The sequence below is a fragment of the Stenella coeruleoalba genome, assembly GCF_951394435.1.
Source record: "Stenella coeruleoalba genome assembly, chromosome: 3".
In the NCBI taxonomy this organism is placed as follows: domain Eukaryota; kingdom Metazoa; phylum Chordata; class Mammalia; order Artiodactyla; family Delphinidae; genus Stenella; species Stenella coeruleoalba.
The window spans coordinates 90,066,791-90,093,255 of NC_137148.1; the positions used below are offsets into that span (position 1 = coordinate 90,066,791).

Genomic DNA, 26,465 nt, shown 5'->3' on the forward strand with positions numbered 1-26,465 from the left:
TTTTCCCACTTGGGTTGAGAAAACATTCATAAAATACTGTTTAACTATTTCATTGCTAAGTTCAAGTATAAGCATAAGAAAAACATCAGGGAAAGCATCCATGGGATAGGGAGGGTGGGAGGGAGACGCAAGAGGGAGGGGATATGGAGATATATGTATACATATAGCTGATTCACTTTGTTATACAGCAGAAACTAACACAACATTGTAAAGCAATTATACTCCAGTAAAGATATTAAAAAATAAATAAAGTCTTCAGGAGAAGATAAGAAACTTCAAAGAAAGATCAACAATGAGCAAATAAATGCACTGAAATCAACTGGCTGGAAAAAAAAATCAGACTGTTGAGAAGGAATAAATATTCGAGTGTCCACAGAAACACGAAACCCTATCATTGTGAGGTTTTACCGGAGCTCAGGGGTCATGGCCAGAGGGAGGCCAAGAGGCTTCTAGGAGGAAAGATCCTCCACATGGAGGATAATCTTCTGGACCCATCACTGAAGAAAGCAGTCTTCTTTCTGTCTTCTTTCAGAAAGAACTAATTCTACATAGCTAGGCAAAAAAACTGAAGGCCCCTAATTTTTACATGAATCTGTTTAGTGGCAGGTTAAAAATCATATGTTGAGCTGCTATACAGGAAGACTTCTGACCATACTTTAAAAAGTGTGAAAAGAGAAGCAAATACTTCTTCACGTTATCAATACTATAAACATGGGAGAAATACAATTTATCTGCTAATGACTAAAAATCTGTTTAAAATTGGCACTAATAAAAAATAAACATAATCTTCTTGAAAAGTGGGCAAAGGTCAAGCAAATTTCACTTCGAAATAAGTTCCAATCTATTGTTTAAACCAAAACTATATTGAAAGTAATTTTAAAATAGCAAGCAAGTTTTTGAGAATGAAATTAATATCTGCTACTAAAGTCTTACTATTTAAAATTATATTCAAGCATAATTTATCCCAAATCAGTGAATTACAGTTCTAAGGAAAGGCAATATCTTGCTTCCTTCCACACTTTCAAATAATCTTGCTATCATGTTTGAAATTCAGTGAATTGTTTAACTACATAATAACTCCACTATCATTATCGTCCACCTACTGTGTGCTAAATAATATGGTAGATACTGGGTTAATACAAATATAATTCAGACATGATTCTCCAATCTCAATTATCTCATAACTTAATGGAAGTGAGAGTCATATACATAAGAGACTATAATAACAAAATAGACTACGTGATATTCATAAAGAAGAGTTCTAGTTAACCTTAAAGGACACGCTTGAATTAATATTGTCCCTATAGTGCCCTTTTCAGAACAAAAGTATTTTATTCTAATAGTCCCCCCATAAACAATAGTAGGAAAATGACCTTTAGTCTTGAGACACAATATACTATAATATCTGAGTGATTAAAGAGAAATGCTCTTGGGTTGTGGGGAGAACAAGAGAAACAGTAGATGAAAATGGAGACGATGGATGAGAAGGCCTTATGGGGAAAAGGATAAAACAAACTTTATATACATTCCATAAGTTTTCCTAAGGTTATCTCTTGTTTCCAAAGAATATAATCTGAATCATATATCAACCAACTCTAGTTTACATTTCAGTTGTTTTTAAATTATTGATCAAAAATTTCCATGTTATAAAACAGACTTCCCAAATTTGTAGGAAGTCCTAGTGAATTTAAAATTACCTCCCACTTCAAAATGTTAACTTTTTATAAAATGCTTATTATATACAGACAGGGACATCTTAAAAATATTTCTCATCAAGTTGAAAAATAATTTACTTACAATTATCTGACATTTTTGAAGAGAAATATTCCAAAAGACCTAAAATACTTGTTTCCCTCAATTCTGGCATTTCTTCTGATTTGTCCGTGGGTAAAATATCTTTTTGTGAACTATTACAGTCGCAGAAACCAATTAAAGCAGTTTTTCGCAGATCAGAATTGGCCGCATACAAGCAGATTTCTGCAAGAATTGTTATGTATACGTAGACTACATTCCAGGCCCAGGAAAAATCATCGACCTTGCAGCTTTCTTCCTAAAATGAGAAAATAGCTATTAGACAATCAAAGTACGCTCTGCCATAATGAAGAACTATATACCGTACTTATAAGAAATGTCTCCAAATTTTATAGAGTTGTTAAAAGATCATAATCAACTAATATTTCTAAAATGTACTCATTAAAAACAAGCTTTCCATGGGTAGATTGCATAAAACCAAGTTCAAGGAATAAAAAATAAAAATAGCTAAAAAGTATATACAGAACATCAACTTTTCAATTTCCTTAGTAGTCAATGGAACATAAATTAACCCAATGAGATACTATTTTCCATTTTATATTGTAAAAGAATCTTTTTTTTATATAGCTCAATTCTTGTGTGTGCACTCTTACACATTTTTTCATAGGAAAGCAAGAAAGTTATGTCTTCTGGAGAGGAATCTGGACAACCATCCTGAGAACATTAAAAGAAAGTTCATAGTCTATCACTCAGTAATTTAGTTTTATAAATCTATTCTAAAGAAATAGTCATAAATGCAGATAAAGATTTTTGGATGAGAATACCAGTTCAACATTATTTGTAATTAAGTGTGAATAATGTAATTAACTGTGAATTAGAAATAAGCTCAAAGCTCAACAACACAGAAATGGTTATCTCATCCTCACTAAAATGTAAATCTTAATAATATGTAATGACAACAAAAAAATTTTTAAATAGGAAACTAAACCATATATGACTATATGATCTGAAGTTTGTTAATAAAATTAAAAATCCCTCTTGTGTGAGTGCATGTCTGCATGTGAGTATAACCTATTTCTGGATCTCTGTCTACATCTATATCTATTTATACTGGGATATACGGTAAATATGCATTTACCTTTACATTTAATTAAAATTATTTTTACAAAGTCATGCTCATTATAAATCCTAAATGATATACAGTTAAAATAGTGACAAAAGTAAAACTTGTTTCAATTTAGGTCTTTTTGCACACCTAAATTAACAATATACTATTACCTGATTCTGAACAGACATAATGCTTAAAAGAAAATCTCTCATTAGGTCCATGAAAGCTTTCAAACAGGCTATGTGTAATTTGGCAGCCTCCCCAAGGACCAACAAAGCCAGTGCTGAATCCAACCTGGAAATTTTATGAACAAAACAACAAAGACTTTCGTTTTAAATAATAATAAATAATTTTTTGATGAAAAAGGTAATAGGCCAGAAGAAATGACTATCCTGGATTTCTAGATACATTTATTTTCAACAAAGACTAGTATTGTTTGCCACTAGTTATGATAAAAGCTTATAGAAAAGGGCCACATCGGGCAAGATGTTGAGTTCACAGCAGTGTTCTGACAAAACTCTGAGAGTAATAAATATTACAAATGATCACATTTCTTCACAGATCCTGTATAACAAGCAATCAAGGCCTCTGGTTCTATAGTGTCCCCCAAATCTCACAATAGGTTTTGATTTTTAACCTTTTACAACTGATTCCAAGGGGTGAATTTCAAGAGAGTGTTTTCTTCGCAAAAGAGAGAATAAAAAAATGGTCTTCCTAAATACTCTAAAAGTGCAGTGTTATTTGATTTTTACAAAAAGTGCAATTTCTCAGAATTTATATTGCATATTAAATGGAAAACTGTCAAGATTCAAAATATCATATAACTGGGAAATCATATAAGAATTTGTTAGCCATAACAAAGAATTTGTTAGCTATATATGTTAGCCATATATTCTAACAGTTTCAGGAAATTATACATTTAATGCTGTTGTTACCCAATTGAAAGAGACATAGTTTGAAAGGGAGCTAATAATAATGCAAATATAAAATTGCCTCTGCCTAGAGCTACATATTGCCTTGATTTATAAGCCATTAATCAGTTAAAAAGGTAATATATTCTACAATTATATTTGAATTTCACAACTGTGATATTTCAGGTGAGTCAAGTTCATGATCATTTTCAAAAGGAAACACCTCTAACCACGGAAATAAAGACAATTCTTTATACTTGAATGGAGCTTTACAGATCTCAATGTGCTTTTACACAAATACTTCCTCTGATCTGAACCACAATTTTTGACACATTCAAGAACTTTTTAAAATCTTTTTTTTTTAATATTAGAAAATTGAGACTTAAATAGATCTGGGAGATTTGTCCAAGTTCATGTTTTAAGCTAGGTTAACTAATAACTGAAGTCTTCTCCCACCTATGGGTATTTCCTGTTTTTCAATTTTGCTTTTCTAAGCCATTATCTAAGTACATTAATATTTAACCTTAGTATTACAATGTTGCCTAGTTTCCACCTAATATCATTTGTCTCCTTCCTTTGAAACTAAACCTCAATTTTGTTCAAAATGGCAAAGTGCTCAGTTAATGTTGCTTGCTCAAGATGGAAACATTCTACATCTGGACTGGGATAGTGATTACACAGGTGTACACATTTGTCAAAGGTCATAGATTTGTATACATAAAATGTTTGAATTTTATTATATGTAAATTATAACACAAGAAACTTAATTTTGAAATATGACTCCCCAGGGCTTCCCTGGTGGCGCAGTGGTTGAGAGTCCACCTGCCGATGCAGGGGACACGGGTTCGTGCCCCGGTCCGGGAAGATCCCACATGCGGCGGAGCAGCTGGGCCCGTGAGCCATGGCCGCTGAGCCTGCGCGTCCGGAGCCTGTGCTCCGCAACGGGAGAGGCCACAACAGTGAGAGGCCCGCGTACCGCAAAAAAAAAAAAAAAAAAAAGAATGGAATAAAAGGAAGCTAGAAGAAGGCTGGATCTTGAGGATTCCCTTAAGCATCTGCATCAGTAATGCACTGCTTGTTATGTGCAATAAATAAAGCCCTATTTGGTATGCAAGCAGTCAGGTTACTGTTACATTCAGAAGAACTAAAGCCTAGCTGATACATTTAAACATATTTACAAGCATGAAATTTAGAGTTGAAAAATCAGAGATGGAATCTTAGCTCTGCCACTAACTAGATATATGGCAAAGGGCAATGTTCATACCTTAGCTGAATCTTAATCTACTCATCTATAAAGTAAATATAGCAAAACCTACTTTTCAGAGACTATGAGATTTAAATGAAATACTCTATATAAAATGACTGGGTTCAAAAGGCTGAACTGAACTGAATTACAAAAATACTATTATTTCAAAGTCAATGGATATGAGTTCAGTAACTTTTTTTTTTTAATCTATGATGACTGAAGGAAAAGGTCTAGATGTTTTCCAAGACGAACAAAGGTGAGTCCTTCCCCAGAATATTCATCGCAGAGGTTTCATGATAAGGTAAAGGAGAGGACAGTCTCAGAGTTCACAAAACTTCTTTACCATGAATATACCTCATAGTCATAAGGTTTTGTTTCTTCTGTTCCCCTTTAAGTCTGGAAATCTGTAGCTAACCTAGGGCACTTTCACTAAAATACAGATTGAAGAATTTCCATCAGTGTCAGCCACCTATGGTAGAAAAATTCTTCACCAGAAACACTGTTTCAACCAATGCTGCTGACTGCAAAATTTTCTATAAGGGAAAATGCCTTTGACAAAAATAGAATAAAAGCACCAATACTTATAAATTGAAGTTTGTTAAAAATAAAAACTGAAAATCAATGCATGTAAAAAGAAGTTTTCAAATTGAATTAGGTTAGTAATTTAAATACAGTGTTAGCTTCTTTGTGAATTCATTGCAGGACACCAAGTCTCAATTACCAGTACATTGACTTACTTTTACAATGCCATGAAATTAAACATGTACATATAGAGTAATTTATATATATTATAGATGCCCCCCTAATTATGTAAATAAACTGAAGCAGAGGTTTACCGGCTTGTCTAAAATAACAGTTACTTGATTTATTTTACTTTGTAGCTTTGCTTTTTTAATTTTTTTCCTCTTTAAAATTTTCATTGGAGTATAGCTGACGTACAATGTTGTGTTAGCTTTTATTTATTTTTATTAATTTTTATTGGAGTATGGTTGCTTTACAATGTTGTGTTAGCCTCCACTGCACAACAAAATGAATCAGCCATACACATACAGATATCCCCTCCCTTTTAGACTTCCCTCCCATTTAGGTTACCACAGTGCATTGAGTAGAGTTCCCTGTGCTATACAGTATGTTCCCATCAGTTGTCTATTTTATACATAGTATCAATAATGTATAATGTGCAAATCCCAGTCTCCTAATTCCTCCCACCCCACCCCTTTCCCCCTTGGTATCCATACATTTGTTCTCTACATCTGTATCTCTATTTCTGCTTTGCAAACAAGATCATCTATACCATTTTTCTTGATTCCACATATATGCATTATTATACGATATTCGCTTTTCTCTTTCTGACTTACTTCACTCTGTATGACACTCTCTAGGTCCATCCATGTCTCTACAAATGACCAAATTTCATTCCTTTTTATGGCTGAGTAATATTCCATTGTATATATGTACCACAACTTCTTATTCCATTCCTCTGTCAATGGACATTTAGGTTGCTTCCATGTCCTGGCTACTGTAAATAGTGCTGCTATGAACACTGAGGTGCATGTGTTTTTTTGAATTATGGTCTTCTCTGGGTATATGCCCAGGAGTGGGACTGTTGGATCATATGGTAGTTCTACTTGTAGTTTTTTTAGAACCTCCACACTGTTTTCCATAGTGGCTGTATCAATTTACATTCCTATGAACAATATATCACTTGTATTCTTATGCACTAACAACAAAAGGGCAGAAAGAGAAATTAAGGAAACAATCCCACTTACCATTGCAACAAAAAGAATAAAATACCTAGGAATAAACCTACATAAGGAGGTAAAAGACCTGTACTCAGAAAACTATAAGACACTGATGAAAGAAATCAAAGATGACAAAAGATGGATGGAGCGATATACCATGTTCTTGGATTGGAAGAATCAATATTGTGAAAATGACTATACTACCCAAAGCAATCTACAGATTCAATGCCATCCCTATCAAATTACCAATGGCATTTTTTACAGACCTAGAACAAAAAATCTTAAAATTTGGATGGAGACAGAAAAGATCCCCAACAGCCAAAGCAATCTTGAGAAAGAAAAACGGAGCTGGAGGAATCAGGCTCCCTGACTTCAGACTATACTACAAAGCTACAGTAATCAAGGCAGTATGGTACTGGCAGAAAAACAGAAATATAGATCAATGGAACAGGATAGAAAGCCCAGAGATAAAACCTACGCTCCTATGGTCAACTAATCTATGACAAAGGAGGCAAAAATATATAATGGAGAAAAGACAGCCTCTTCAATAAGTGGTCTGGGAAAACTGTACAGCTTCATGTAAAAGAATGAAATTAGAACACTCCCTAACATCACACACAAAAAATAAACTCAAAATGAATTAAAGACCTGAGTGTAAGACCAGACACTATAAAACTCTTAGAGGAAAACATAGGCAGAACACTCTGACATAAAGCACAGCACAATCTTTTTTGAGCCACCTCCTAGAGTAATGAAAATAAAAACAAAAATAAACAAATGGGACTTAATGAAACTTAAAAGCTTTTGCACAGCAAAGGAAACCATAAACAAGATGAAAGACAACCCTCAGAATAGGAGAAAATATTGCAAATGAAGCAACTGACAAAGGATTAACCTCCAAAACATACAAGGAGCTAATACAGCTCAACATCAAAAAAAACCAAACAACCCAATCCAAAAATTGGCAGAAGACCTAAACAGACATTTCTCCAAAGAAGACATACAGATTGCCGACAAACACATGAAAAGATGCTCAACATCACTAATCGTTAGAGAAATGCAAATCAAAACTACAATGAGGCATCACCTCACACTGGTCAGAATGGCCATCATCAAAGTATGTACAAACAATAAATGCTGGAGAGGATGTGGAGAAAAGGGAACAATGTTGTGTTAGCTTTAAAATTAATGTGAATCACTGCACACAGCTAAACAGTACCAGACCTGGACTGGACTTCAGCTATCCTGACTGTGGTCCAGCGTTCCTTCTCTACTTATATAAATGAACTAACATATAATAACCAGGGGCTTCATAAAAAGATATCTGTCTGCACACCACCTTATAAAAAGGTTAGAAACATCAGCATTCAGAACAGTTTTCCTAGGTTCTCCTTACTCCTCTATATATGTTTCCTCTATGACCAAATTATTATTTTAAAAGATAGAATTAAAATGTCTCCAAGTTGCAACTCTTACATAGGGTTACTTGAAACTTTCAATAGATATTTCGGAAAACACTGACAATGTCAAAAATCCACACAATCCTGGAGACTGAGAATGAAACAGATGTCACTATCTTACAGGGAATGTCTTGTAAGATATAAAGCATAGAATTGATAGAGCTGGATTAAGAACAGCAAGAAGAAGTAGCCACATGCCACTTCAAGAAACACAGCAGCCTTGTTTCCCAAAAGAAGGTTAAAAGAAAAAAAGTAAAGAAAAAATTATCTCTACTGTCTACCATGTTTTTCATAGAAATAAGTAAAGCCAATCCTTAACTTTGAGGTACTGAATTTTTAAGGAGCCAGAGTATTATCTCTATGCTTTTTATTCTCATCTCTCCATACTTATTCAGAGATAGCAACTTCCAGATGACAAAAGGATGGAAAACAGTGCTTGTGGGGATATGTGTGTAGGAAAAGGGGCCACGGGGTGGGGAGGAGGAGTGCTGTAATGGGAATGCTGGAGTGCATTTTCTCCTCACAAGTTAAATAGAAAAGAATAGGGAGAATGCAGGAAGTTCTCTATGATACTGCATGTGGAGTGTTGTAGCTTTTAACCTCTGTAATGTATGCTATGAACACAAACCTCTTATTTTAAAAATGACAAGTTTATATAAATTTTCCCTAGTTCTGAGATAAGTAAAATAGAAAATGGAGGAGAGGGCCCTACATGAGATGATTTAAAAATATATTATAGGGGCCTCCCTGGTGGTGCAGTGATTGACAGTCCGCCTGACGATGCAGGGGACACGGGTTCGTGCCCCGGTCTGGGAAGATCCCACGTGCCGCGGAGCGGCTGGGCCCGTGAGCCATGGCTGCTGAGCCTGTGCGTCCGGAGCCTGTGCTCCGCAACGGGAGAGGCCACAGCAGTGAGAGGCCTGTGTACCTCTCACAGCAGTGAAAGGCCTGTGTATTATATATATATATATATATATATATATATATATATATATATATATATATTATAGCAAGGACTGAAGAGAATATCAGTCTGAATACTAAGAGAAGATCATAACTCTGAAAGTAATTTCTTCCAGGAGCCAGAAGACATTTTTACAAGACTCTTAAGCATCTTTAATAAAGCCCAGGAAGAACAAACAACAAAGAAAAGCCTTGATACTGAGATGAAAGGTGGTATAATAAGAAAACAAGAGGGTGCAGGAAATTAAAATTACAGAAATATAATTCAAATTCATAACGAAGGAAGTGGCTACAAAAAATGACACTTGGAAGGGAACAAACTTGAACAATTCTTCAATAATTTAGAGGAAGACAACCACTGGCAAACTGAGATCCATTACTATCTAATTCCTATTGAAACAACCAAACATAAAATAAAGAAAAATAAACCCACAGTACCACAAAAAAAAGAAAGAAATTTTAAGGGTTTTAAAACTATGAAGAAAATGTAATCTAAATGAAGGCAAACCTTTCCAATGCCAAGAAGCCCAAAGTTTGATTTAAAATGTAATGCAGGCATATATGGATTTTCCACCACCATGTAAGAAAAACCCTAAGCACAGAGAGGCAGGAGTTGGGAACACATGTGAACCACGAGCAATCAATGGAAATCCTCCATGAAATGTAGCCCAGTAGCCACAGCATCTGTGCACAGCTTCACACACTGGGGGCTTCTCTCTAAGTAAAGCAGAGGATTTGCCCCAGCAGCTTCCTAAGACGGTCAGTGAGACATAAGAGGAAGCATCTATCTCCTGGCTACCAAATCACAAAGGTGTTTCTAAAAAATTCTGGATTGAAAATAAAACAGATAAAAAGGGGGCAGACTGGCTTTGAACATCTCATAATAACTAAAAGGTAGGAAACAGCATAGCAACATTTAGAGATTGAAAGAGGGGAATTAAAAATCTGTGAGCATAGAAGCCTATTTCCAGACAAAGTGTACTTAAACTTTTTAGGGGGAAAAATGGTGACAAATGTTATATTCAGCCAAGGGTCATATGTAATCAAGGGCCTGCCTAATGAAATAGGTCACCTATGTCCATGCTTAGAAATTTACTCAAGCCAGCCAAGAAAGGAATAGTATTTAACAGCTTAAGAATGGAAAATCCTAGTGTTAAATGGATGATAGTGAGCGGGAAAAATAGATACATTTTAATAAGTCAAAATTATTTTATAAATATGATCCCCAAATTAAATAAATACATAAACCACTCTGTAAGGAGAAGAATGAACATTTTAAGTAATGATTTAACTATAATGTTATCAGAAACTCAAGATTACATTAACAGGCTAGGGAGGGGAGAATTAGTACAAATAAATTAGTCTCAATCTTCACCGCACATGGAGAAGAAAGCAGACAGAATTTCTTTACTGATTTTGACCATTTAGGAAAACTAGTTTAAAGAATATGTTCCTCTTGCCATTTCCTGATTTCTGACATTCAGAAGAGATGGGCTACGTGAAAATCTAGTCTTTAACCTGTCTGCTAAAAGGGTTCTTTCTCCTACACACAGAATATTCCTGGCGCACCAGGGAAGGTAGTGGGGGAGAATGAAAGGATGGAGTATCAACAGGCCATGACGGCTGTTCAGAAGGCCTAGGTGCTCACTGATTGCCTTCTTCCAGGCACTTGGTCTGGCTGTGTGGCTAGTTGGTGGTAATTAATCCCAGTAACAGGATCCTTCTTTCAGTCTTTGTTTTTGCTCTTGATTTTTGTTTGTTTGTTTTTAATCATGGCAATTTAAGAGACCCTGATTGGAGTTGCAACCCCTGTGTCATGTAAAAACAGGTCTTATTAAATAATTTTAAGATGGATAATGGTATAATCACGTTTATGTTGTAACCCTGGCAGCAGAGTATGACAGATTACTGAAGAGAAAACATAAGGCCAAGAGATCAGTTAATAAGCTACAAAAGTCATGAGACAATAAGGTCCCAACCCAAGGTGGGGACAGTGGGAGTGGAGAGCAGGGGAACTGCTCTGAAATGTAGTCAAGGTGCCCAAGTTGGTTAACTTAAGGAGAGGACATGTGTCAGGTACTGAGACAGAAATTCAGTAGGTAGGAGTTTACGAAAAAAAATCATTCAGATCTGAACTAGCAGGAAATGAAGTATTAGGGGAGATCCAGAGTTTAAAAGGTGTTTTCATATTACTTACCTTATTTAAATCTCCCAAAAGCTCTTTGAGATGGCTATTACCTCTGTTTAACTGCTGAGCAGACCCTGTTCATAGGGGTCATGCGACTCAATCAAAATTAGACAGGTAGCAAGAGATAAGACTAAAACTCAGGCCTTCTGATTTGAAGTTGAATGCTTTTTTCACTGCACCGTAAGGTAGCAAAGCATAAATTATATATTTACCCTTGATACAGACTAAATGTTTACATTTAGCTCAGAGGATTGAAGGGTCAATAAGAAATCTCGGAAATGAATCAGAAGACTGAGGACCTTCACTGACATCTCAGCTCATGAAGAGGAATTATTGATGAAAACTTTGGTCTGAAGGGTTTTGCTTAGACTATCACACAACATTATAATTACTGGGGTTCAGGGAGATAGATATTGCAGAAGGCAGTGATGTGTCCAGAAGTAAAGGCCTTGCTGCCCATACAAAGCAGCAGATTCTTTGTTCAATTTATTTTGATGCAAACACAAACACTGTATGTCTGGAAAACACTTGCAATGTCGGTATAATTTTAAATTGTCAGTCTTTTTTGGAATACATTCATGGAGCGATTAAATCAGCTATTTTCTTTGGGAGATATAATTTTGTATGTTATACTGCTCTCCTGAAGTGCCATGCTGCATTTCTCAGCAGTCGCACTGGCTAATAATTCAATTATTAACACAATTCATTATTTTCATGTTCAATTAGAAAGCCTTTTGCGGTGGCTTGACCTATCTCCCCAGAGCAAATGGGGCAGTTCGTAAAAGGCCAAACCACAGGGTAGAGCATTGAGAGTATGAAGCATCATATAAAATTTAACCATATTAAATGGAAATCTGCCTTACACAAGCTGCTTATCTGCGGCACAAGGCAGCTGAACTTCCAAGATAAAGGCTGGTGCGTGACACTGGGAGCGGCTCGTGTATTCTCATTTTCTCTACTTCTTCACCCTATTTTATAATTTATTGTAATTAGTACATTTCCTTTCCTCAGTTTATTCCCTGTCTCTCGTCGAGCAGAGGTTGCTCTAATTCTGTGAGTCTTTCCTGGAGTCTTTTCATGGATCCTGGGCCTATTCTTTTGAAACCACTGGCTTCTGTTTCTTTCCTTTTGTGCTGTATGATCTTTATAAAGGGGGTTATAAGGAGTCAGGCAGGTACACACATGATGAATTATCTGCTGATGGATAGCATCGGAGAAGGGCAGATGAAAACCACTCACTAGTATTGGCCCAAGCACTTTTTGCCACTATTAATGAAATTTCTTTTGATCAATCAGTTGAATGGTCTCCCTTTGCATTTTAAATCTCTGATCATTTTTCTATCATGTGGTAATTTACTGATATGCATGGAAAATGAAACTGCTTACATTATTCCTATTAATAGTCACTTGGCATTGAATTTCAGGTCCTAAACGAAAGATATCTTCCACCAACTATCACAATTTTAAGGCTATCTGGTCTAGCAAATCCTAACAAAGTCTTAATTTACTATCAGGGCCTGAAGCCTCAATTTTTCTATTTAATTCTAAATATGTTCAGTTCATTTTTAAAATTTCTCACATGTACCTAATCTTAGGAGCACACAAGACCAATATTAAAGTTTTCCCATAAATGTAAAAGTATTTCTGGTTTGATTTTGATAATTACATCACAGTTTGTTTGGTTTTGCCTGGAATAATGACTTCTTGAAAACTGTATAGGCTGTCACATAAATTAAATACTTTTAAAAAGAAAAATTAATTTTTTAATATTTGATATAATGTTATCATTATAACTAACAGAAAATTTGACTAATAGAGAAGTTAGTCAAGTTGCTAACTTAAAAAGATAAATTTTTAATGTCAACAGGTTATTTTTGTTTACTAGAGTCATCTTTTAAAAAAAAAGTCAAATTCTTTTCTTAAAAAAACAGTAAATAAAACTTTAAAAATAGAGAAAAAAAATAGTAAATATAAGAAATACAATCAAAACTATTTGGCAGTGCTCTTTTAAACAATTACCTTTTCCAGTCTATTATGAACAGTCACTGTGTTTCACCATTTTTTTCCATTTACTCCTCTGTTCATTCAGCATTGTCTAAACACTGACTTTCCCTCCCATGCTTGATCTCCACAATGTCCTCCCAGAAAAAGAAGTCAGGATTCAGTGACAAGATGCCTTTAAGCAGTTACCTCCTTAATAATGAAGCCAGAATGAAAGCGGGATGATATACCAAAAAGAATGGTACGCCGGACCTTGAAATCTGGTTCCAGTCACCAGTAAGCCTAATAAAATTGGCCTCAGTTTCTTCATTTGTAAAGTAAGAATAATCTTGTATTATCCCTAAAACCCCTAAATCTATTAAATACTAAGTTTAAAAAAAAAAAAACCTATCAAAGAGAAATAATTGAAAAATTAAATTAAATCAAGTTTGATGCAACACAGTAAAAATGAAAATTGGTTAAAGAAACAATTTCTTGACTTTCAGAATTAGATATTCTTAATCAGTCACTTTTACTATCTCAGCAGTTATCTAAACATGTTTATTTGGTAATTATTAGAATACCTTGAAAATAAACTGACAAAGTCATGCAATATTTACTTTTATATGTTGAAATATAATTTGCTATTTTTAAATCAAGTTAGAGTCTTCCAAGACTCTAAAATAGGCTATTTCAAGGGAATTAGACATGCTCTAAGCCATTCTCCAGAAATCTTTACTTGATCTAGAATCCCCAAAATATCCAAATGAAACTGGAAAACAGCTTTTGTCCAGAAGAAATATACCAGATTCTTAGAATTTACATATACAAATTGGTTGTGCAGAGTGGGCTTGCCAGAGGCTTAAAAACTGGAAGTAATTTTAAGAAAAACATATGAATTTTCAACTTGCTATGGCACAACATATTATTGTTATTGTTAGTAGTGGAAAAGGAATTCAAATCTCTGATCATCCTCAAATATTGCAAAGGGATATCCTCTGATCAATTTCCTCAGAAATACTCCTTTAAAATTCTTCTTTCCTCCATTAACCCATGCCCTCTTTTGTAGTAATTTAAGACTTCTTTTTCCCTTTTCAAATTAACATATGTATAGGAGGAAATTAACACTTATCAGTCATTTCTCTTCTACTTTACAAATAAGGCATAAAGAAACAGAATCTTAGTATATTTCCTCCAAGGATAATAAGCTGTACTTCATTGTTGTTTAACAACTTGGAAAATAAAAGATGTTTTAAATGTGGGAATGAAGTTTCAATAGCAAATTTCCTTTAATAAAGACAAACAACGCAATACAAGCATGCTCATCTAGCCAAAAAAAAAAAAACGATAAGAAAAATTTATTGATGAAATGAACTACTGCAAAATATATAAATTGCCCTTGCCTTTGGAACTGAGATTATAAATTTTTTTCATAGTCAACTAAGGTGTGATTAACATTTAAGCACAAAGGTTACTTAACATTTAAACACAAAGGTTTCCCCATGAGTTACTTTGGATTTATAGGATCCCTCTTACCACTGTTTCTCTTGAAGCTGTGTTTTATGAAAGATGAGATGTTCAAGCACCTTATTCAACTGGGGACTATTCTTCTGAACACAAGTCCAGGCAGCAACACAGTGCCAGAGCAGGTGGTTAATTTCATATCCTTCCTGATTAAGTTGCAAATGTTCCTGTAAATAAAATATATGTGAGAAAGAGTTCTTTGACTTGAATAAACATGAAAATAAATTTTAAATGCATATTTTTTCTACACCATGTTACACCAAGTAGAGCAATTTAAATACATTTTTGTAAGTATATATAGTTAATCTGAACTTAATTCTTAATATATTCTCACATGGATCCCTTGTGTTCAATGAAATTTTACTTAAATACATTTTTGTATTACTTACAAAATATATTACTTACATACATTTTTGTAAGTATATATAGTTAATATACTTAAATACATTTTTGTAAGTATATATATATATATATATTTTATCTATTTATTTATTTTGGCTGCGCTGGTCTTTGCAGGATTTTTAGTTGCAGCATGCAGACTTAGTTGAGGCATGTGGGATCTAGTTCCCTTACCAGGGATCAAACCCGGACCCCCAGCATTGGGAGTGCAGAGTCTTACCCACTGGGCCACCAGGGAAGTCCCAGTATATATTTACTTAAATACATTTACATAAATACTTTTTGTAAGTATATTTACTTAAATACATTTTTGTAAGTATATATAGTTAATCTGAACTTAATTCTTAATATATTCTCACATGGATCCCTTGTGTTCAATGACATCAGTTCCACAATGTGACAAAAATCCTGTATCTGCTAAGGGACAACTAATAGACACAATTGTGCTTCTTAAAACCTATATGACTTAGTTCTCCCTGATACCTGGGGGAGGGAAGAGGGGAAAGTTTGAACAATGATCAAACAGCAAATTGGGTTTTAAAATGTGGATTTTCACTTTAAGGACCAAAATATTGCCTAGCTGGATGTGGTCAATGTCTGCAAAGTAACTATTTTAAAAGGCTACAAAATCAGAAAACAAATGGGCTATTTGTTTTTTTCTTAGAGTGTTTCCTAACAGTTTCATAGACTTAACTGATCTGCTAAAGTAACTGGTACAAAGAAACTTGATTTTATTTTTTGACACAGCACTCCCATTGAATTTTTGTCAACAGTAAAGATTCAAATACACATCCTGTGATATGTACTCAAATTACTAATTTAGCTGATATATTATTCTTTTATGCTCAAAAGAAACACTAAGAGATTCCAAAGGATTTTACAATTCTCATTTACTATACAAAATAACATCAAGACTATACTTAAAGAAAGTTTTCATGTTGAGTACTCTTTTAAGAGAGAAAGCCAGAAGTTCATATATAAATTTTAAACTAAGTTTAAAATTTTAAACTTAGTTTTAAGTTTCTAGTCAACCGCTTATTTAAGTCTCACAGATGTGTATTGATTTACATTATGTCAGGAACACAGACGCTGGCAATAAAGGCAGGAGTAAGATAAAGTCTCTGCACAAGGCTACCGACTCAGGGGAAAAATCATCCACAAAAGCAAATGGAAACCAGTCAGTGTTTAGAATGTTATAATTTCCAAAAAAAAACTTTATTCTAAAATAATGTAAGACATCAGACTGAGACGTGCAGACTTCAGTATATGTACATATTTCATCTAAATAACTCAGTTTTCTGCTTTGTGGTAGAGTCTCCCCCAAAAGTGGAACCCATATAAATGAAATTCTTTTCTCAAATTGCTCTAGCAGGCTGAGCCTGGATGCCTGACATCCCTCATGTTGCAAACATTCTGAATATATATATAGGTAGATATGTTTTGAAACTTGTGGATGGCTTGACTAATTAATTTAAAACAATCAATACTTTGGTTTTTCTTTAAATCATGTGTTGTGCATTGCATGGCTAGAGACCATTCAGTGAGGTCAAAAATTCTCGTTAACAAACTTATACACCATCACCAGAGAAAATTCCCAAAAGCCTTTGGTAAAGAAATGATCAGGATTTAGATAATGAAGAATATTTAAGCTTGATTTTTAATTTTATATGATACCATTTTTACTTATCACTGAAAAAGAAAAAAGAAGCCTCTGACTTCCGGAACTGATTTGACATCAATATTACTACAAGCTGGTCTGGCGCTCACAGGTCATTTTGTTCTCCTGCTGGATATAAACTCACGGAATATCAACCTCAGACAATATTGCTCTGATAAATACACAAAGCCACTTGATATTTTTGTTTCTAAGCACAGACAAAAAGTCACGGTGCCACCCACAAAATACCCAATCAGAATTGCCCCTACTTTCTGGCAGCATCAAATCTAAAGAGAATCCCTGCTTCTTTAGAGCCTCCCCCAAATCACCCAACCAAAGTCCAAATCCTATAATAGATTTATGCTAGCACCCTCTAACTGAGACATCACATAGTCCTCTGGGTGTGTGTTCTCTCTCTGCAACAAATAATAAAACCAGTTTTCCCAACTGCGTGTGTGCTCCTGAAGGGTCTTTGAACCCGCCACACATGGGAATTTTCCAAATAAGTGAGGCTTCTCTCTTATCCTTATGCATTATATCCTTGTATATTTCAAGTATTTGCATGGAAATTCTGCTGAAGTTTCTTCCCTGCTTTTTACTGTTTTCAAAAGAAAAAATGTATTTGCCTAACTAGAATGAATTAATATAATAATGATGATGACGTGATTTAATACAATCATCACATACATCATCAGTGTAGCAGACCAAGAGGAAGCAATGCTCTGAGAACTGTTAGGTGGTGTAGAGTTCTTTGCCTTTACACTAAATCAGTCCCACCCAAGGTGTGGTTGGCAGATACATCCCCTCTGCAAACTGTTAACTAGAGTACAGAAATAAAGAACATATATTTAGAAACTTTTACAAAATTTGACAGTTAATTTTCTTTTCAGTCTAGTAAAAAAATTAATGCCTATATATTTGTTTCTTTTTAATAATTTACTATTATTGTAGTTTTAAAAGTATCAGTCTGTGACGGTCTGGAAAATTCCTTAAAAAATTGTAGAGGGATTTTTACCCTCTACACAGTTTGAAAAGCACTGAGCACTGCATTAAATGACTCCCAGAGAACTAGAACTTATTTTTCCCCTTCCATCTTTTTGGTGTGTGTGTGGGGGTGCTTTATGACCACTTCCTATAGTTCTTTCATCTCCCCCACTTGCTGCCCAGCTTTGGGCTATGCTGGTTTGCAAACTGGCCCCCATACATGGAGAACAAGGTTGGGGGAGACCTGAGAAAGAGGCAGGCCACTCCAGATTGGCAGGTGGCAGTTCAACAAGCAAGGAAGCTTACACAGGAGGTTTCTCTTCGGCAGCTGCAAGAGAGAAGATCTCCACACCTGCCCTCCAGAATCTTAAGGTTTATGTAGATGCTTTAACTAGGTTCAATCACCTATACCATCCAAATGGTCTCAGCAACACATTACGGTCTCAAGGCTGCATCCTTGGAACCAGCTCCCACTGTGGAAACAGTGGGCAGAGCGTACATTCTAAAGACAGAAAGCCCACCTACCAAAGTGTTGCCAATCTGCTGTTGGCTGAGAACTCAGATAACCCTATCAGCTTGAATTTTGTGCAAATCTGAGAAGCTCTGAGTGTCTGACCAGGCTCTCTTTGATAACAAAACTGAACACTGAAGCATGGGCTCTATTGTGGCTGCTCGAAGACAGCTTTTTGAGTTTCATCCTTGTTTTCAGTTATTTGGGGGATAGCTGACATTGCCATGATAGCACCCCTCAATACAAATATATTACCTGAATAACAGGGCATGAATCATAGGATAATGCTCCTACTTTTAAAGAGCCTGTGTCTCAGTCTAACCCAATTCCTAGTAACCATCTATAATTACAGTACAGCATAAAATGTCCCAAATTTAGATAGTGCCTTTAGCTTACTGAGTACTGTACTTAAAGCACTAAAGGATGAGACTGTTAATACATTTGAATGTAAATCCTTTATGTTTCCTAGTTTTCAGAAAACTATTTGTACAATACTTTAGGATGGATGCAACTATTTAGTAAACGGTCTACTGCATTTTTGTTGAATTTGAATCTACCTACTCCAAAGAACCATGTTATTATTATAATGTGACAAGTGTGCTTAACAAATTCAGCTTTGCTAGTGAGCAAAGGACAGAGTGGAAAACCCAATCCAGTGTTCAGGCTCTGCAATTCACAGAGCCAATTAAAGTGTACCATTTGTCAAAGTCAATGGAAACCCTGTGTCTGGATCAGCTTGAAAGAACATTAAAAGGAGAAATGGGTCCCAGCAGCAGGGAAAGGAGATTTCCTATTCTTATACAGAACCAACACCCATATTGTGTGTATCCTAATGCCTATATCGTACAGAATTCCTTCTATAAAAGCAATTTTATAATAGCACTTTGAAAACAAATTATGTTTCTACTTCAATGCTTATAATATATTAAAAATAAAGTATTTTACAGTGGCCAAAATATGCTGTCATGTACCCTTTAGCATTACTGAAGGATACGAACTGTAGGAATAAACCCACAAATCCTCTACTGTAGCATATGAATAATAAAGGGAGAGAGGATGAATACAGGTATATCTTTTATAGTCCCAGTTTTCTCTCTTCTTCACCCTTACTTCTCCCAGAAGTTGAGACAGATGGGTACTGAATGGGTAAATACTCGGCTGAACTAGGGAGCCTGGCTTAGATTAAACTGTACTGGAGAAAATGGGCTGAAACTGGAGGACAACAGTAAAATATGCCATCCACCACTGAATCAGCTGAACCAGCCATTTTCAGCAGCACTGTGGCTACACTACCTTTTATATTCTTTATATTATGGGGTAATGGGAGTAGACAAAGGAGGGCAATAAGTCTGAGAGGCTAAATTCTGTTATAATCCCTTCATAGAATCTCACGTATGGAGGTGAAATAGAACTTAAAAAGACTGAAACTATGCCCCTTTGTTCTAAAAAGTGGAAAAAAGCACAGAGACTTAGTGACTTGTCCCATTATAAGCAGATATATTCTTTTCATGTGTTGACATTCTTGCCTCTTTCACTTCAAACCAAGGTAGATCTTAACTGTATAGAAGCAGTGAACTTCCATTTCCTTGCTGTATATGTGCACCAAGAGTGACAAAAACAGATTGATTCAAGGAGAAGCAGAATTAACACTGAAAGTTGCCGGCCTCAAAGGTGGAACACTCATGTTGTCAAGATTTCACAGGATCTTATTTGTTTAAAGGAAAACACTCAAATCATCACTATATTAAGTTAAACACAATTAACTACACACAGTTAAGCACAATTAGTCAGCATAAGCATGTCCTTAAAAATTATTACATTTAACTGCCTAAGTTAAAGTGAGTGCCTAAGTATATTTTTCTATAATAATTATTTATGTTTGCATGGCTCTTAATAATTTATAAGGCACATGCTTTTTTGCAATCTTCACAACAACTCTGTAGATTAGTTAGGGCAAATATGACGAGGATGATGATAATGATTATGGTCGTGTCTTTTTATTTTTTGAAGTTATTCCTTCACTTCATATATATATATATATATATATATATATATATATATATATATATATATATATATATATTGGCTGCACCACGCAGCATGCAGAATCTTAGTTCCCCAACCAGGGATCAAACCTGTGCCCTCTGCAGTGGAAGCGTGGATTCTTAACCACTGGACCACCAGGGAAGTACCCAATGGTATCTTTTTAAAGATAAGCAAATGGGGATTTGGAGAGCTTAATGGACCTACTCTGGATCACAAAGTCAATTGGTGAACAGGCCCTCCCTCTTGAAAGTCAGTGCTTTTTCTATTGCTCAGTATCTTAGGTTATATATTTATTGTCAAAACATTTTTGAAACTTTAAAACAAGATCCTTTTTATGCATGAAGCAATGTGTGTTCATTAGTAAGCGTAACCAAATGGTTCAAATGGCTTAGTATACGTCACTCTTTATATAAATGGCTTACCAAGTTATGAGCCAAAAAGAAAACACTAACTCCTAGAAAGAACACAAATAGATGTGGTTAAATGTTCCTCCTTATAGACTTAAATTTCAGATAGTTGTGGAAAGGGCCCAAGGGAAGCACAGGGAAACTGTGAGGCAGCTCACAGGCAAAATTATTTTAAAAAAGAATTTTCCTTAAATTTCCTTAGTTGTTCCAACTAGCATCATATTAAATGCATTTTTCTCCTTTTTAAGAAATTATTATAAAAACATTTCTATTTATAAATTATAAAATAATAAGTATATATAACAAAAAATAAAATAATAAAAGAATCAAGGTTTTGAAGTGTTCACTGCTTTCTTTTGGAATATATGTGAGAAAAGGAAATAAAGGCATTACAAGCCCCAAAGATTGAAGTTTGACTTTTGAAGTACATCAGGCTATCAGGTATATGAACACTGGAGTTCTGTTTGTATAATAATAGCTTATTACATACCAAGGAATTATATATAATTGGGACAGATAGTTTTCTCTAATGTTGATCATTAATATCTAAGTTAGAAATTAAAAGGAGATTTGTCATATACCAGGTATTACTTTCTCAATTTTGAACCATTAAAAAAATTTCAGTTGATTTTAATAGCATATTAAATGTTATTACATATGAATCATGGAAGCATAAAAATATTACACTTGCTCTCATTAACAGCCTGTACTTTACACACTCTCCCTTTAATAAAAATGTAATATGTTAAAATGTTCATTTAAAAGTCAATCTAAATTATGTTGCAATTTTTAATTAATCAGCTGAGATGGAATCGATAAGGAAGAAGGTACTATGGCATTACTCCATTTAAAGTAGTAGTGGTGGATACTGATGCCCCACTACTGATCCTACTAACTACTGTCCAGGAAATGTGCACATGACTTTAATGTCTGTGCTGTTCACTTCTCCCCTGCAGCTAAATTCATCTTCAGCCATGTTACCGAATTAGCAAGCATGATTATTTAAGCATGGTAATCTGATCTGATTTGTCATGCGCTAGGATATACTCACCATCTCAGAATCTACATTCTTGTCTTCCACAGGGCTAAAAATTGATTGAGAAAGGAGTTCTCTTTTACATACAATTTCCATGATTTTCAGAATACACTGCACATTTGAAAAGATGTTTGGATACTTGCAATATAATTCTCCAGAGAAAGAAAGTGTTATTGTAAGAAAAATAATTTGTGAGAAATATTTCATTAACATCTCACACTGCATTTCATTTGTCTTTTAGTTATTAAAATATAATTAAATTCAGTACTCAAGAGGCTGAAACTGCTGTATATTTCCCCATCTATTGAAGATTAATAATGTTATGTATGACCCCTGGTGGTATAATAGAAAACTACAAGGTAAATAATTCATGCATAAGAGTTTATGTAATTCAGAACAGCAATTTCATAATGGTTGAATGCCCAATTAAGTATAGTTACTACACAACAATCCCTGGAAACTTCCAGCTGAAAATAAATCAAGTCAGAATAGATACTATTCATAATGGATAATCTGATATTGTAATCAATGTCATTGCTTTTAAACCAACATTCTCCAATTTAATTCTTTTCAAGATGTCATTGTTGTTGATTTTTAAAAATATATAGTTTAACAACAGCAACAATTATGTCATTTAACATAAGACTATGTGGTATTTAACAGAACCATCTCTGTGCTGTTCTTTTTACAAACTTTTAAACAATCTTTGAGTTTTAGTCCACCGACACAATGGAAAAATTAGCAATAAACACTCATTTATTGGATGGCTGTATGGGTAGGTAGTAGCAGTAACTAATAGCCTCAGGTAGGAATCCACCTGTTGCTGAACATGTAGCCTCAGTAGGGCTCCACTTAACAGCATGTGATAAGAGGGCAATATCTAGGATTTTATCCTTACATGAAACAAAATGTTGGTGTTCTTGTGATATATCAACAATAACAAGCCAGTGTAAGAACTTGAAGTTTTATACAAATAATCTTTCAAAACATATTTGCCACCACTATCTGAATATTTGATGAATCACTATGTTGAACACTGTGAGGAGTTAAAAGAGATTTATAATGTAATGAAGAAAGCAAAACAAGTGATACGGTAGACACAAACTCCTATACTGTCAATCTACAGCCATGCCTTGGTTTCAGACCCTACCAAAACTTGTATCCAAAACATTTGCACTATTACCTTCTACTCCCCTCCTCTATGGCTTTTCCCACCAAATATTACTCCCTTTCTTGCATCTTGAGTCTCTTGATTTCTTATCCTACAACGTATTAAACTTCTCCTCTTTTGACCTCGTTTTTTCATCCAAACTATTGACATATTTCCCCTTCCTTTCATAGCTAAGCTTTTTAAAACAGTTCACCACCTTTGTCTTATGCTTAAACTTTCCCTTCACTCTTTGTTTACGTCCAATCTGAACTTTGCTTCTACTCGGTAATGCTCCCAAGAACAATGACTCTCTGACTTCAGAAACCCATCACCCGTCTCAGACCTCCTATTGTTTAATGATTTTACAGCTCTTGATAATGTTGATCTTCTTGTCTCTCCCCTCTTTGGCTTTCTATATCATCACTCCCTCTTTTTTCTACTAATTCTTCTCTACTGGTTGATGTCTGTTACTCCAATAATCTATTAAATGTTTATGTCCCCCAAGACTCTACTACTAGAATAAATTTCTCCCCACCACCACCTCCCATTCCCAGGTTATCTCATCCACGTTAACAGTGATGACTGTCAAATGATCCATGTTGATACCCATGAAATAAGTGATTCCCAGGCTTCACTTATTTCCCTAGTTCCAAACCTCTGTTTCCAACTGGGTATATACACCTGAGTGACCTTCAAATTCAGTATGTCCAAATGTTTCTCCAAAATTTTCTCAGTTTAGAGCACCATTATCTTGACCTTATTAGTCAATATGTAAAATTTAAGATTCATCCTGAATTTGTCACTTTCCCTTATATATAGCTTAGATCCAAGGGATCACCAAGTTCAGTGTTTCTTATCTCCTAAACACTTTTCAAAACTATTTTACTCTATCCATCCCCATTTTAGAAGTTCATACCTTTAACATCTCTTGCCTGTACGAACGTCATAGCTAATGGACCCCCTGAGTCCACTCTCTCCTTACTCCAGTCCAGCAACTACATCACCACTAGGGTTACCTTACTAAAATATGAATTTAACTCTCTTGAAATCCAGTGAGTTAGATATTACAGATAAGAAAACTGAGCCACGGACAAGTTCATATGCTTAGTTAAGTAGGAAATTTAAAAGTAAAACCCAAGCAGTCTCACCCAGAAGCTGTGCTCTTCAGTACTGCACCCATTATCTTTCACGAAAAATAAAATACAGCCTATACTCTTTATAGTGATAGTCTGAGCTTCTCAAAATAACATAAAATATTTATAAATGTAGAAAATAAAAGACAGTCTACCGTATAAATATGGTTGAAGCCTAAGTAAATGTTGTTTAAAACTTTTCAGGTGACCATGAAGGAAATATATAAAAAGTCGTAAGAAGACCAAATAGCCAATCTGTCAAAAAAGAAAGAAAAAAGCATTTTTGTGTTGCATCAATAAATGTTTAAAAACCATAAGGAAAATAAACCATTTTATCATTACATTTGCTTTTGATGAAACAATTTCAAATTCATTTGTGATTGTATGCTTTTGAAATAACTTTAAAACATTTGTATCAAGGTTAAAATACTGGTTCAGAAAAAAAAAATTCATAAATCTTCTCTCCATTACATATAATGACCAATACTGAATACTATTTTGTTCTATCTCCTTTAGAACAGTATTTTTCAAATTGCAAATCATGCCCCTTAAGTGAGTCATGAAATCAATAGAAAGGGGATTTTTAAGTAAAATAAAAGAGTATCATAGTACATTGCACAGTGCCTTGTCTCAGTATATAGATGAATGTGGATTGCAATAGTTTTGAGAAATATTCTGCCTGTGCATAGTATGTTGTACTGAAGTCCCCATTCCCTCATGAAAACACACACGCACACACACACACACACACACACACAATGTCATTACTAAATACACACTTTCATATCGTACTTCTGTGAAGTTTAAAATACATGTATAGTTAAAACTGTTTTACATAGACAACAGAAAATTAAATATCTGCAAAAATATATAAGATTTCACAGAAAATGAGAAAAAAAACCACACACTATAGAAATAAATGGAATGTAAATGCCTAAATTGCTAAATCATAAGATTATGGAAAAGGACCAAATAATAATAATAACTACCATTATATCACTATCAAGATATACATATATGCAAATCCTCTTAACATCTTAACAATAGTGCAGGGTATTATTAGAGCTACATGTAAAAAGATAAAATTAAATTCAAAAGATGATTCTACCAAGTCTCAGTGCTTCACCCAAGACTATTAAGCAAATAAGTAGCATTACTGGAATTCAAACCCAGGACTGTGTGTTTTGTATCAAAAGACATGAACTTTCTATTACAGCAGTGATTTCCAAATATTTTTCTCAAAAACTTCTATCATTAAAATAAATTCTAAGAATGCACCATGAATATTTGTAAATACATCCATAAATTATAAACATGTACCATTTATCGACTTTTAAAAATAAATAAAAATAAAATGTTTATGTCATGCCAAGGGATCTCTTTGTATAAAGCACTTTGATATAGTACTATGCTTCTCCAAGAGACTGAAGTTAGATGAGCAGGAAGTGGAGATCAACAGATCATTTAAAAGAATATTGCAATACTCTAAGAGAGAATATTAAAGTTGGAAATAATAAATTCATCAGAGGAAGAATAATTTAAGATTTTGCAAGGGATCAGAGAAGGATATTGAAAGCAATACTTTAAAATTTTAAAGTGGGTCTGAAGAGAAAAATACATAATCAACATATCAGTTTGCAAAACTGCTGTATTATACACCAATTTGGTCATGAGTTTCACTTTATCCAGAAGTGAAACTCTATACAACTATGCTTGGAAAAATGGTTTTAAAAGCTTTCATCTGTAATATTCTGAAAAACCAGATTTTTGTTGAAAAGTCTGCCAGTCTTTATCTCTGAGGAATTCTGGAACTTTCTATGCATCTGTCCTCATGTTTCATTTGTGTACATACTCTCTCTGTAGGTTGACAACTTAAGCTTTGCCTCCTAGAGTAAATTTCTGCTTGTCAGTTTATTTCCCTGCTACCCTGTCTTTTCTTCCTTTATTCTTTCACCCCCTTCTTTCCTTCTCTTTTCATCTTTTCTTATCTTCATTTCTCTGTTATCTAACCGTGAAATAGAAATGCTGAATAATATTTATTATGTATTACATTGTAATAGTTAGTGAGGTGTTTTATGTTCTTTATAGAAGATTGAAGAACACTGTTTATATTCCTATCTAAAATATATTAAACTGGGCTTCCCTGGTGGCGCAGTGGTCAGGAGTCTGCCTGCCAATGCAGGGGACGCGGGTTCGAGCACTGGTCCGGGAGAATCCCACATGCTGTGGAGCAACTAAGCCCGTGCGCCACAACAACTGAGCCTGTGC

General features: G+C 34.5%; 1 protein-coding gene across 1 annotated transcript in view; it reads right to left on the reverse strand.

Moving 5' to 3' along the window:
- Positions 1-26,465, reverse strand: part of TMEM232 (transmembrane protein 232) — a gene marked incomplete at its 3' end in the record, with an annotated part of 109,389 nt that overhangs the window by 55,774 nt on the left and 27,150 nt on the right. Inside the window, 6 exon segments of the mRNA XM_079918633.1 lie at positions 1,798-2,050; positions 3,031-3,154; positions 14,887-15,089; positions 21,930-22,148; positions 24,213-24,247; positions 24,353-24,452. Of these exon segments, the coding sequence (XP_079774759.1) occupies positions 1,798-2,050; positions 3,031-3,154; positions 14,887-15,089; positions 21,930-22,148; positions 24,213-24,247; positions 24,353-24,452 (934 nt within the window).